Source organism: Electrona antarctica (assembly GCF_951216825.1).
Source record: "Electrona antarctica genome assembly, contig: scaffold_992, whole genome shotgun sequence".
In the NCBI taxonomy this organism is placed as follows: Eukaryota; Metazoa; Chordata; class Actinopteri; order Myctophiformes; family Myctophidae; genus Electrona; species Electrona antarctica.
Window position 1 is genome coordinate 14,575 of NW_027638087.1, and position 13,200 is coordinate 27,774.

Genomic DNA, 13,200 nt, shown 5'->3' on the forward strand with positions numbered 1-13,200 from the left:
TGTAAAACTGTTAATAAATACTTCAATCAATCAATCTTACATAGGCCTACAAGATTTGTGTTGTTAAAATGTTTCAAAGAATATTCCACACTTTTGTCACATTGTCGTTTGTTTTTATCATGATTGTTTTGAAAACAGCAGATCTACAAGCTCACAACGCGTCGCAAATGCGACACGTTGTGAGCTTGTAGATCTGCTGTTTTCAAATAGCCTATGATGTAGTCAGGCTTCCTTTGGGCTAAGTTGTTTTCACGGACCCGGTTGCTTGTTTCTCTCACACAATGTGGCAACCCTGGTCTCTATGGCTGCAGAGGACGCCACATAAGGTATTTTTAATCTGATCAGCTCTGACGTTATTAATGAATACAGTAGACTTTAATAAGACGGAGAATGGCGTTTATAACCATTTGACCAATAACTGCATGGGGAACTGTTTTTGTATGACGTAGAACAGATGACGTGGTACTATAGGGACAAACAAAACCTTGTGTTATTAGTTTAGCAGTTAGCAACATGTAGCTTAGCCTTAGAGTATACAGAGCTTAGCTCATTTTAGCAGTTAGCAACATGTAGCATTAGCTCATTTTAGCCCTGTTAGTGTTTTAGTGCAGTTGTACTGTCTGGACCAGGGGGTCCTCAGGGGGTCCACAGAGTAACTAGGGGGTCCTCAGGGGGTCCACAGAGTAACTAGGGGGTCCTCAGGGGGGAGTAACTAGGGGGTCCTCGGGGGAGTAACTAGGGGGTCCTCACAGAGTAACTAGGGGGTCCTCAGGGGGTCCACAGAGTAACTACAGCTAGGGTTCCACAGGTGGTTCTCAGGGGGTCCACAGGGGGTCTTCAGAGCCAAAGTTTTAAACTCAAATCTTTGCTTCTGGGGGGGGGGGGGGAGGGCGTCCCTGGAACAACATATTTTCAGATGGGGGTCGGCGGACAAATACATATAATCTTGGGGGTCCTTGACATGAAAATGTCAAGGACTGACTGACTAATAATTTATTATTTTATTAGATTTATAATTTAGCATTTTATGTAGACGCAGCACTGTATAGTGTACCCTCCACAGATATTACTGTTAGACAGATGTTACTTATGATCCTAGTCCTAGATCAGATGACTATTTCTTAGCCGCAATTTGCAACTCTAGATTTTTTTACAATGGGATGAATCTAGAGTTGCAATACCCTCCATTGACTCCCCACTCATCATATTGCGTTTGCGATCTGCTTGTCTTAAACGACGTTAAACTCACCAACATTACAGCTGTAGTCCAAGCTTGAATTATGCTCTTTCAATCTGCCGAGCTTGTTTTTCATAAAAAACCCCCGTAGACATGTTATGAGCTACTTTCTGTCCAAAATATTCCACAAGTGATATTCCGAGCCGCCATTTTGTAATTCTGCGACAGGCCGTAAAACAAGACGTGAGGGGGAGAGCTTGTTTAATAGAAGGCCGTGCGTGACGGGGCGTCGCGCTGTGTCTGCCTCTTATTCGGGTGTCTTACCTGCGCAGGTAAGATTCTATTAAACAAGCTCTCCCCCTCACGTCTTGTTTTACGGCCTGTCGCAGAATTACAAAATGGCGGCTCGGAATATCACTTGTGGAATATTTTGGACAGAAAGTAGCTCATAACATGTCTACGGGTTTTTTTTATGAAAAACAAGCTCGGCAGATTGAAAGAGGATAATTCAAGCTTGGACTACAGCTGCAATGTTGGTGAGCAATATGATGAGTGGGGAGTCAATGGAGGGTATTGCAACTCTATATTCATCCTAGCCGCAATTTGCAACTCTAGATTTTTTTATAATGGGATGAATCTAGAGTTGCAATACCCTCCATTGACTCCCCACTCATCCAATTTGGTTTGTGATCTGCTTGTCTTAAACAACGTTAAACTCACCAACATTGCAGCTGTAGTCCAAGCTTGAATTATCCTCTTTCAATCTGCCGAGCTTGTTTTTCATAAAAATCCCCCGTAGACATGTTATGAGCTACTTTCTGTCAAGACATCCTCTGCAGGTGATTCTTTTTCTAAGTGTTGCAGTTTGGAAGCACAATATCAATTGGGGGTCCCAGAGATAGAAATGCCCTTAAATGGGGGGTCCTTGAAATGAAACTGGTTGAGAATCACTGCTAGAGCCGTAACAATCTTCTTATGGAGGAGTCCCTGGCATATCTCTTCAAATGGGGGTCCGTGGGGCTAATTAGTGTCAATGTGGTGGTCCTTGACATGAAAAAGTTTGGGAACCAGTGGCCTAAATTGTAAACTGTTAATAAATTCTTCAATCAAACAATCTACCTACAAGATTTGTGTTGTTAAAATGTGACTAAATTTGACTGAGGGACTCCCATTGGATTTTTTTTAGAATTTTCATTTTTCATGTCATATGAAAGCGGGGAATCATAGCTTCAAATTGACATATTGGTTTGGTTGTTCAGTTTGACCCACCAGTTTTGGAGATATGGCTTATAGAGTAATGTCTTGCAGAAAACAGCGAGTTGCGAAAACAGGCTTGAAAGGTTCACTTCTGTGGACTCTAACATTACACCTAGCTACATATATGTTTAAGCATTTACTTCATATTTACATGTCGATTTCAGCTCTGACACTTATTTCAGACATGCTCTAGTACAGGGGTGGGCAACTTAGACGATGGAGAGGGCCACTATATTTCCACACTCACTCCCTAGGGCCATATATTACTGTCATAGTAAAAATAGCCGATCAAAACGCGTCGCAGCGCGACGCGTTTTGTAGAAACGCTTGTAGATCGGCTATTTTTGCTATATTTGAATTGAAATCTTGAATTATGTTTTGCTATTTTTGAATTGGAATCCTGAAAATTTACCTTTTTATGTAATTTCAAATGCCTGTAATTATACTTGTGTTGAGCAATGAGCTACTAATTTAGACTGAAGTAATTACAGTGGGCCATGTTTGCATGTTGTGGAATTGTACCAGCTGAAACCAACACTATCAGTATTCTGACATTAACCTGAGGGCCACATTAAGTGAAGGTGGGGGCCGCATGTGGTCCCCGGGCCGCCAGTTGCCCACCCCTGCTCTAGTATGTGAAGAGTCTGCCTGTGCTATTAACCCATTTCGAAAAAAAAAAAAAGTTTCCTCCTCTGGTGAAAAGCTGGAATTTGCCTCTCAGTCAATTTGTCTCTCAGTCAAATCTGGTCACAACTGTTTAAAATAATATTCCACACTTTTGTCACATTTAGTGCAGCAGATAATTGCATATTTCACGAGAATCATTCAGATTGGTGTACAATCATGAAAATTGGCACAAATACTCTTTAAGGTCCATTCTTTTGAAAAAGCACGGTATCCACCCACAGTTTCAAGAGGATACCCGTTTTTCAAGATGTCCGCCACATTAAAATTCAATGTTCTCATAGAAATGGATGGAGTTTTTAGATTAATGGTTTTTTGGTTTTGTTTCTCATGTGTTAGACCATGCAGGATTCAGTCAACCAGAAATTCCAACATGGTGGCCATTTTCCAAGATGGCTGCCGCCCGCCATCTGTTGGACCAGTATACCCTATGGGCTATTTGCATTTAGCCTATTTATCCTAAATTAAGCACATTTTGGTCTAAACTGTTTATGGGTCTCACATTTCATTATCATAAGTGTTGTTTTTGTCACAATTTGACATATTATTGACATTATGGTGTCCAAGATGGCTGCCATAAAACTAGTTCACTCATATTGTGTGATCTATACAACTTAGAAAAACTATTTTTGGAATATTATTAAATGAATGTAATGTAATTTATGAATATGATTACATCTCAACTGAAAGCGATAGTTATGACCAGGTGCATTTAGGGGCTAAGTGTCTTGCTCAGGGATACCTTGACTCATAGCGGGGGTCAGGAATGGAACCCTGGTTTTCCCAAGTGGCCTCTCTACCCATTCAGCTATGGCTGCTCATGGGTTGCCAGTATATGAAGATCTTCAGCATCCAGTGAGAACACTCACATTATTGGTTCCAGTTGTTGCTGTTGCTAGTCATGGTTGCCAGTTCCCACCTGATGTCGTGTGTGAGTTCAGACTGCTCCAGACCGTACTGAATAACTGCTAGCTTACATAATGTCTTGAGGCTAAGACTGAAATCTAAGACATACAGGTCAGTCTGTTCTCTGCTTCAAAGAGGATGATACGATCTCCCACCGTGCAACAGCACATCCTAGACATTACAATTTACAATTTACAATTTAGGCATTTAGCAGACGCTCTTAACTCTTTGAGCGTTTCAAGGATTTCTATATAGTTTGTAGACTTCTCTATGGCCAGAATGGCGTTTTTGAATGATTTATTGAAAATTCTCTGTTGTGAATGTGTGACAACGAAAGACCTTCAGAGAAAGCTTGACTTGTCTGCTTCCAGGAAAAAAATGAACTGAGTTGATAAAATGTTTAGTTCTTGTGTTGGAAGCCATTTAAAAGAGCCTGCATTTACACTGTTTCTGTTTCTAGGACAACCAAAAAAAGTTATGCCCGGTTGAAGTTTTATTTTCTAAATAACTTTTTTTCTGCTGGGCATACATAGCCATGCAATATCTCATTTTAAAGGGTGAGTTGTCTAGTTCAATTAAAATAAAATAAAAAGTTTCTCACATGTACCACTGTAGATATTTTGCCATCTATAAATAGCATGGTCAGTCATGATCAATCTGACCTATCCAGCTAAAAGTCCCCATAGCTCTGAAATTGGAACATCATATAAACTCAATTCTTTTTTGGGGTAAAATTAGACATTCTAACGCACATTTTGATATATACCATGTTTACATAGTCTTACCAGTACCTTGTCTATTCATGCATGTATCTCAAAAACCTGTTATGAAGAAACACAGTTTTGATAAAAAACACATCCAAGGACATTGTTTTGATATGACTTGGTGCCCATGATATGTATCAAAATATAGACTTGAATGTATACTGTATTATAAAAAAGAAATTGAGTTATTACCATCTACCGTTACAGAGTAAATCACAGTTGAAACTTGCTTAGTCATATACAATAAACCTCACAATAGTGAACAAAATAGTCATGACAGGTCTAACTCATTGTAAAAGCGTCTTTTATTTTTTACGACTACTAACATAATAAAATGATAAATATTACAGAAAATAAATAGGCCTACATACAAAACAGTTACTCCTCCCCTAGCTCTGATCCATAGCTCTAAATGCGCATTTAGAGCTATGGATCAGAGCTACTCCTCCCAAATGTCCCCAAACCCAGTCCTTGACGGTGTGTGTGTGTGAGTTAACCTGACTCCGCCATATGGGGCAGCAGAGTGTACACTGTGTTCCCCCCTCCTGCTCCCATCTGGGAACTCTCAGGCAGACTTGATGCCCGGCCACAAAACGGCCTGGCCAATCAGCAGCAGCTTCTAGCAACTTCTAGCAGCAGCTTCTAGCTTCTACTAGCTGCTGCTGATTGGCCAGGCCGTTTTGTGAGCAACTTCGCTTCTAGCTGCTGCTGATTGGCCAGGCCGTTTTGTGGCCGGGCATCAAGTCTGCCTGAGAGTTCCCAGATGGGAGCAGGAGGGGGGAACCCAGTGTACTCTCTGCTGCCCCATCTGGCGGAGTCAGGTTATGTGTGAGTAGGCTAAATTAAAAAAACACCCAAAAACTGCCCCCCCTGAAATGAATGAATGAATGAATCCGGTTCAGTGTCGGAGAACGCCATCGCAGTCTTGACTCTTCATCCTCCTCCTCCTCCTCCTCATCTGATGCCAGTTCTAAATATATAAAAAGAAATAAACATTTTAGCTGTAGTCAGTGCACGCTACTATTACATGGCGTTTTACCCGGCTGCTGGCGATCAATGATTTTATTGTGCAGTGTCTTTGTGGGCCGAGTCGTGGCATGACAAATACAAATAGATGCTTGTATAAGTAGTATCACGATAAAATAATATGGCAACGTTAGAATGAAACACCAATGAGTGATCGGTGGTAATGTAGCTAGCTGCCCAGGGTATATCCAGCACCATTGCGTCGCAATCATCCAGCAACATTGGTACTGGCTATTGCCCGGGCTTGTGGCCCGGCCAATAGCCAGTACCATTTGTGCAGTGTTTGTTAGCAACTACTACTAGCCAACAGCCAGTGGAATGTGGTGACGTGATGGTGCTGGATATACGCTGGGCAGCTACATTACACGCGATCACTCATTGGTGGTGTCATTCTAACGTCGCCATATTATTTTATCGTGATACTAATTATACAAACATCTATTTGTATGCCACGATGCCACGATTCGGCCCACAAAGACACAGTACAATACATTCATTTGATCAGATGTTTTTGTTAGCTACGTCGATCACCTATAGTACCGACCCTTGTTATATATTCTCCGACTATGCATGTCACGATGACTAAACCAGTTAGATCTATCCATATATGGTTCTACCACATCTATCTGATATCAGCACTAGGTCGGCTCGGGCCAAATATAGGGATCGTCTTACTAGACATGTCATATTAGGGCATTTTCGAATACAATAAAATTACCTTTTAGCGAAGGCATCAGCCTTGGTGGTAACTCCGGTGGGGAGAAGAAAAAACATTGCACACGTGTAATCCGCGAGGGTGGATGTTGCAGCCCGGCCAACGGTCTGGGACTGGAGAATGCCACTGGACACGGATGGATCATTTTTCAGATTGTTTTTTTTGCGGCGACTGCAAACCTGGCTGAAAAACTCTTCCTCCAGTGCCCACCTCGGAGGAGTCAACCAACCCCCCTGTTCACTGGGGGCTGGACGTCAGTTTCCAATAGGAAAGCATACACGTGTGTCACGTGACACGGGAATTCTGGGAAATGTAGTTGATATTTATGCTCAATACTATATACAGAGGTGCGGACCGAATTAATATATTGGTATTAATAAAAAAAGAGAACTACGGAAAATCACGTACAGGGCAGAAAAGACTAATGCAAAACTCCACGTGTTTTCCAGTAGTAATCTGTCTAAGGGTTAATCCAGAGCGACTTACAATAGGCATCAATAGACATCAGAGGCGGTCCTTTCCCCTTGGGCTCAACTTTCTTCCAGGAGAAGGTTCCTGGACTGAATTTCCACAGATCATTGAAGTACTTCCATGAAGTTCCATGACGTTCCATGAAGTTCCTGCCACCAAATATGTACAGCTCTCTATTGTAGGTAAAGGCTGAATGATCAGAGCGGCCTTCTGGAAGAAGCTGTGTAGAAGGTGTGTTCAGCTAGAGGTTGGACTCTGTGTCAAACACTTGTGGTACTGAACCCACTGGTTCCCCCAGCCCCCAAATACAAACATCTTTGTCCCGATGATGGTAGCAGAGTGACAGTATGAAGCAGGAGGTGGAGTTCCTCTGGTGTTAATTAAAGACCAGACCATTGTGGTGGTGTCCAACTTGTAGATGTCATTAGTGAGTCCAGTCTGGGTTTCTCCTCCATGAATAAACATGACCTTCCCCAAGACACAGGCTGAGTGGTTGCTCCTCCCCTCTGGAATAGTCCCAGAAACCTGTGGTTTGAACCATGTGTGGGTGTCGACATCAAAGGCATAAAGCACGTTGCAGTAACCTGGGTTAGTCCACCCTCCCCAGAGGTAGACAGTATATTCAATCAGCACAGCTGTGTGGCAAAATCGCCTGCAGGGAACCTCAAGGTGAGTTTCTCTTCCAGGTGTCATCGGAGGCAACTTCCTCCAGCGCAAAGACACTGTGTTGAAGACGTGAACTTCAACCTGGTCACTGTTGTTCACCTTACTGTTGCACGCGTACACCTTGTGTCCGACGGTCACTGCTGCATAATATCCTTCTGGTCCGTTCAGATTCACAGTCCACCTCAACATTTTACACAGAAAGATAACCCTAACCCTGGTTAATCTCAACTTCTCTGTAACAGAATGCAGTCACATTGCTCACACTCACCACTTATATATTGGTACGGAGTAACGATGTCATGTGGATGACATCAGACTTGTCCAAATATGATGTTCCACCCGGCCTGGTGGAGATACGCGCTCCACTGAACACACATTTCACCTGCCAGAGGCAACCACACATGTTCTTACAATACAGATGGCCACCATGTTGGAATTTCTGGTTGACTGGATCCTGCATGGTCTAACACATGAGAATCAACACTATGACCTCCTTAATTTGAACGTCATTTAAATGTCAATGTGGTGGCCATCTTGAAAAATATCCGTCCTCTTGAAATTTTGGGTGGATACCGTGTTTTTCCAAAAGAGTGGGCTTTAGAGAGTATTTGTGCCAAATCCCATGCTTGTATACCAATCTTTGTTTCAGTTATCTGCTGCACTAATGTCGTTTTGTTTTTATCATGCGTTGCGACGCATTGTGAGCTTGTAGATCTGCTGTTTTCAAACAGCCTATGATGTAGTCAGGCTTCCTTTTGGGCTAAGTTGTTTTCATGGACCCGTTGCTTTGTTTCTCTTTCCCCTGCAGTACCGCCATGTACCACCGGGAGAAGAGCATCCAGATGAAGAGCAGCGCGTCGGCGCTCTACAACAACCTCAGCGTGCTGCGCGCCGCGCCTCGCGGCCTCACGCACTACACCGTCGTCCACGCCAACCTGGTCAACATGGTCTCCGCCTCCTGGGACGGCCTGAACGTGTCCCACCGCCAGCTGCAGAGCAAGGAGCCCAACGCTACGGCTAGCACCTCGCTAATCATGCAGGTTGGTTAGTTAGAGCCCAACGCTACGGCTAGCACCTCGCTAATCATGCAGGTTAGAGCACAACGCTACGGCTAGCACCTCGCTAATCATGCAGGTTAGAGCCCAACGCTACGGCTAGCACCTCGCTAATCATGCAGGTTTTATCCCAACGCTACGGCTAGCACCTCGCTAATCATGCAGGTTAGATACCAATGCTACGGCTAGCACCTCGCTAATCATGCAGGTTTTATCCCAACGCTACGGCTAGCACCTCGCTAATCATGCAGGTTAGATACCAATGCTACGGCTAGCACCTCGCTAATCATGCAGGTTAGTGCACAACGCTAGGGCTAGCACCTCGCTAATCATGCAGGTTAGTTAGTTAGAGCTAGAGATGGAGCCCGGAAATTTCAAACCCGGTTCCGCATTTATCGAGACCCGAGTATCAATAAGCTTTTGGCTTGTCGAGCCTGTTATCGGGCATAGCGTGGATTACATGATTGACGTGGGGGTGGTGGCGCATGGAGGACCAATAGGTGTGAACTGTGAACGGTTTTGCCGACGTGCGAATGGGGGAAAATTTAAAACAAAGGCGGCTAACCTGCTGTAGTTTGCTACTAACTTTGCATGCACAGCACAAGGGCTGCCAAACTAGGCTATCTTTTGTTGTTTTTCTTATTTTTCGCCCCCTCTCTTCGAAACTGGGCAAGCTCTCTAAACTGACTGAGCCACAGTGGAAAGGGGGGGGGGGGTGCGAGACGCGAGACGTGGCCGTGGTTGCGTTATGGTTGCGCCGTGGAAGTATGGTGGAACGGGTGAAAAAGTTTTGGTTACATTAAAAAGACAAGAGGGGAGCGCTAAATGCAATTATGTAGCACAGTTGTTAACTTAATTAGTAAATGCACGAAAGGGAACATTTCGACAATGCATCTGTCAATAATGCATTGCATTGTGTACCCAGAGTCGAAACAACTCGGGAGCCTCAGCTGCTGCAACGGAATGACCTTTTCCAACCAAGACATGCTGTCGAGCAACTTGCAGCAAGACTCCGTTGCCATCATTTATAATCCAATTCATAATACGTTTGGGAAACTCAAATCTCCCTCCCTGCCATATAGAGTTCTAATAATAATTAAATGTGCGACTTTGCCGACTTCTCAGTCTATCGCAAGGCAGATCTACAAGCTCACAACGCGGTGCAACCAGACGCAGTGTGAGCTTGTAGATTGGCTATTTTTTATGCGTGACACCGTCGTACAATGACGTATAAATTGCGCTTTTAAAGTGACGGTACACATTAACAGTTCTGTCTGTTATGTATGGTGATGTGTGTCGTATCGTTACGGCCCCCCGGCTGAAATCCCGGGGGGATAGGATAGGTCATTTTCTGTTGTAGCACCCACACTGTGGAATGAACTTCCACCTCATGTCAGAGCTTCGCAATCCTTGTCTGTGTTTAAATCACGTCTGAAAACTCACTTGTACTCCTTGGCATTTGAACATACCGATTAAGAGTTGCTGCTTCCACTGCATTGTCCTTATGTTGCCCTGTTTATGTACTGTTGTTGTTGTTGCTTTTTTTTTTTTGCTTTTTTTTTTTTTCCTGATATTTTTAGTATTTCTTTGTGTACAGCACTTTGTTTCAACCTTGTTGTATAAAAATGTGCTTTATAAATAAAGTGGATTGGATTGGATTGGAATGGTAAATGGTAAATGGTGCATTTATATAGCGCCTTTATCCAAGGCGCTTTACATTCACCCATTCACACACATACACCGATTGCGGCGGAAGCCATGCAAGGCACCAACCAGCACATCGGGAGCAATTTGGGGTTCAGTGTCTTGCCCAAGGACACTTCGACATGTAGCCAGGAGGAGCCGGGATTCGAACCGCCGACCCATGGATCATTGGACGACCTGCTCTACCTATTGAGCCACAGTCGCCCCCGTAGGCCCTAGTAGTAACTAAACATAAAGTGTGTATGGCGACAAACTTATTAAGCCACCGAGAGGCTAAAAGCGGGGAAATGTACTGCCAGACGCGCTGCATGCCAATAACTCACTTCTCCAGTGTACTGCGTTTTGTTCATTTATTAAGCAGCTGTTCACAAAGTGTGTGTGTTCTTCACAGGCGTCCTGGTGCGTGCTGCCGTCTCGCGACCTCCTGGTGTTGACCTCACAGAAAGGCATCCAGGTGAGAGACTGTGTGTGTGTGTGTGCAGGTTAGTTTATATTTGACTCATGATCAGAGCTTCCGTTGCTCCAGACTGTACGACGGAAGCATTTATATTTTCCTCATGATCAGAGCTTCCGTTGCTCCAGACTCTATGACGGAAGCATTTATATTGTATGTAGTTTGTCTGGTATATATATCTTCTATTCCAAGTCGTAGCGCTGACTGGCCAGACTGAGAACAAACAGGCGGGACCAAAACAAATAATGGAACCCCAAACCAGAATAATCATTTGTTTTTTTCTTTTGTTTCAGATGTATGAGTCAGACGGTTCTATCATGGTGTACTGGCATGCTCTGGACTGTCCCGACACGCCCACAGGTACAACCCATTACCCAATACCCATTACCCAATACCCATTACCCATAACCCACAGGTGCAATCCATTACCCATTACCCATAACCCATCACCAATAACCCACAGGTGCAAAATTTAACCCAATACCCATAACCATAGACATTTAAAAAATAGATGCCTCATTGGCTGCTGCAGTTGGTTGGAGCCGTGTGTGTTGACGGGAGGGCGGAAGAATGTACACTGGTACCGGAAGAGTGGACGGCACACTACGTCACGCTGCCACTCAAGTGACTACTGGCCAATCACAGCGCATCTTTTCCGGGACTTATCAGACCCTGAACATGCGCTCTGTGACGCACGCTCATGCTTCCTTCCGCGAGGCTTCGCAAGGAATCTCGGGAATGTTTGGCCCTCCCTTGAGCACATCCGCTCCAGAGCCTTAACCTCCCTTGAGCACATCCGCTCCAGAGCCTTAACCTCCCTTGAGCACATCCGCTCCAGAGCCTTAACCTCCCTTGAGCACATCCGCTCCAGAGCCTTAACCTCCCTTGAGCACATCCGCTCCAGAGCCTTAACCTCCCTTGAGCACATCCGCTCCAGAGCCTTAACCTCCCTTGAGCACATCCGCTCCAGAGCCGAAACATTAAGAGCGTCTGATAAATGCATAACTTGTAATTGCTTTTTTGTATTTTTTCAGCCCAGGCTGTGTTCTCCAGAGGAATAGCAGCCGTACAGGACAAATATATCTGTGTGGGTGAGTAATTCATTAATTATATCATCATTTATCACAGTGTGTGTGTGTGTGTGTGTGTTTGTGTGTGTGTGTGTGTGTGTGTGTGTGTGTGTGTGTGTGCGCGCGTGTGTGTGTGTGTGTGTGTGTGTGTGTGTGTGTGTGTGTGTAGGGGTCAGCTCGGGGGTCATCCTGGTGTTTGACGTTCCGTCTAAAGGCAGTAACATCACTGTGTGTGCGTGTGCGTGTGCGTGTGCGTGTGCGTGTGCGCGCGTGTGTGTGTGTGTGTGTGTGTAGGGGTCAGCTCGGGGGTCATCCTGGTGTTTGACGTCCCGCCTAAAGGCAGTAACATCACTCTTTCGGAGGTCCTGGAGGAGCATCGCGAGGCCATCACTGACATGGCCGCAGAGTGCTCTGGAGGCCAGGTGGGGGCGACACTTCCATCGTTTTATAGTTTCACTCGTCAACAATAAAACATGTGTATTTAAATTCATCACTTTTCAGTAGTAGGCCTACAATTCAACAATAAAATGGTTAATTTATAGTCGATAGTTATTCAATTAATTTCAATAATAGCAAAACAACACCAAGCGACATGTTGTAGATCAACAATTTCTGCAATTTTTGAAAATAATTATGGACATTTTTCAACATGGAAATGATTGCCATTAGGTGATGATGTCATCAGGACTAGCCAAAGCAAGTTAACACGCACACATGTACCACATGTGACATGTCGCACGCACGCACGCACGCACGCACGCACGCACAATTGTGACTTTTTTTAATCTAAATCTTGAGGTTGACAGTGATATGTATCCCCTGTATGTGCGTGCGTGCGTGCGTGCGTGTCCCACAGGAGTGCGTAGCAGACCTGGTGAGTGCAGACGACTCAGGCTGTGTGTGTGTGTGGAGATCTGGGGAGGAGTTCACGCTGCTCAATAAGATCCCTGGATTGGAGTGAGTTGCAATCTCTCGTTTAGTTTTAGTCACATTTAAATCGCAGCCATGGAAACGCTCATGGCGTGTTGCACCAGAACATGACTTACTATTCTCTGTCTATCGGGTCGCAACTCCAACTCCAACTTCAACGGAGTCGACTAAGCTGTGGTTCCCAACCTTTTTATACTACCCTCAGAAAATATTTAGCTCTCAAGTACCACCATAACAACTGATGTTAAAATACAGCAGCGTAGACCTGCCCTTTTGTGTTCCATTCCTATAAGCCAATAATGCTGCTGCTCTGACTAAACT

At 44.4% G+C, this 13,200-nt stretch overlaps 1 protein-coding gene across 1 annotated transcript; it reads left to right on the top strand.

Annotated features, from left to right (window-relative positions):
* Positions 1-251: 251 nt before the first annotated feature.
* LOC306918395 (WD repeat-containing protein 54-like) lies at positions 252-12,906 on the top strand (the record flags this gene model as incomplete). The annotated part of the gene is made up of 7 exons (XM_079531294.1): positions 252-326; positions 8,475-8,706; positions 10,817-10,879; positions 11,173-11,239; positions 11,914-11,970; positions 12,244-12,371; positions 12,806-12,906. Coding segments are annotated over exons 2-7 (641 nt in total), but the record flags the coding sequence as incomplete, so codon positions are not given.
* Between the last annotated feature and the right edge of the window lie 294 nt (positions 12,907-13,200).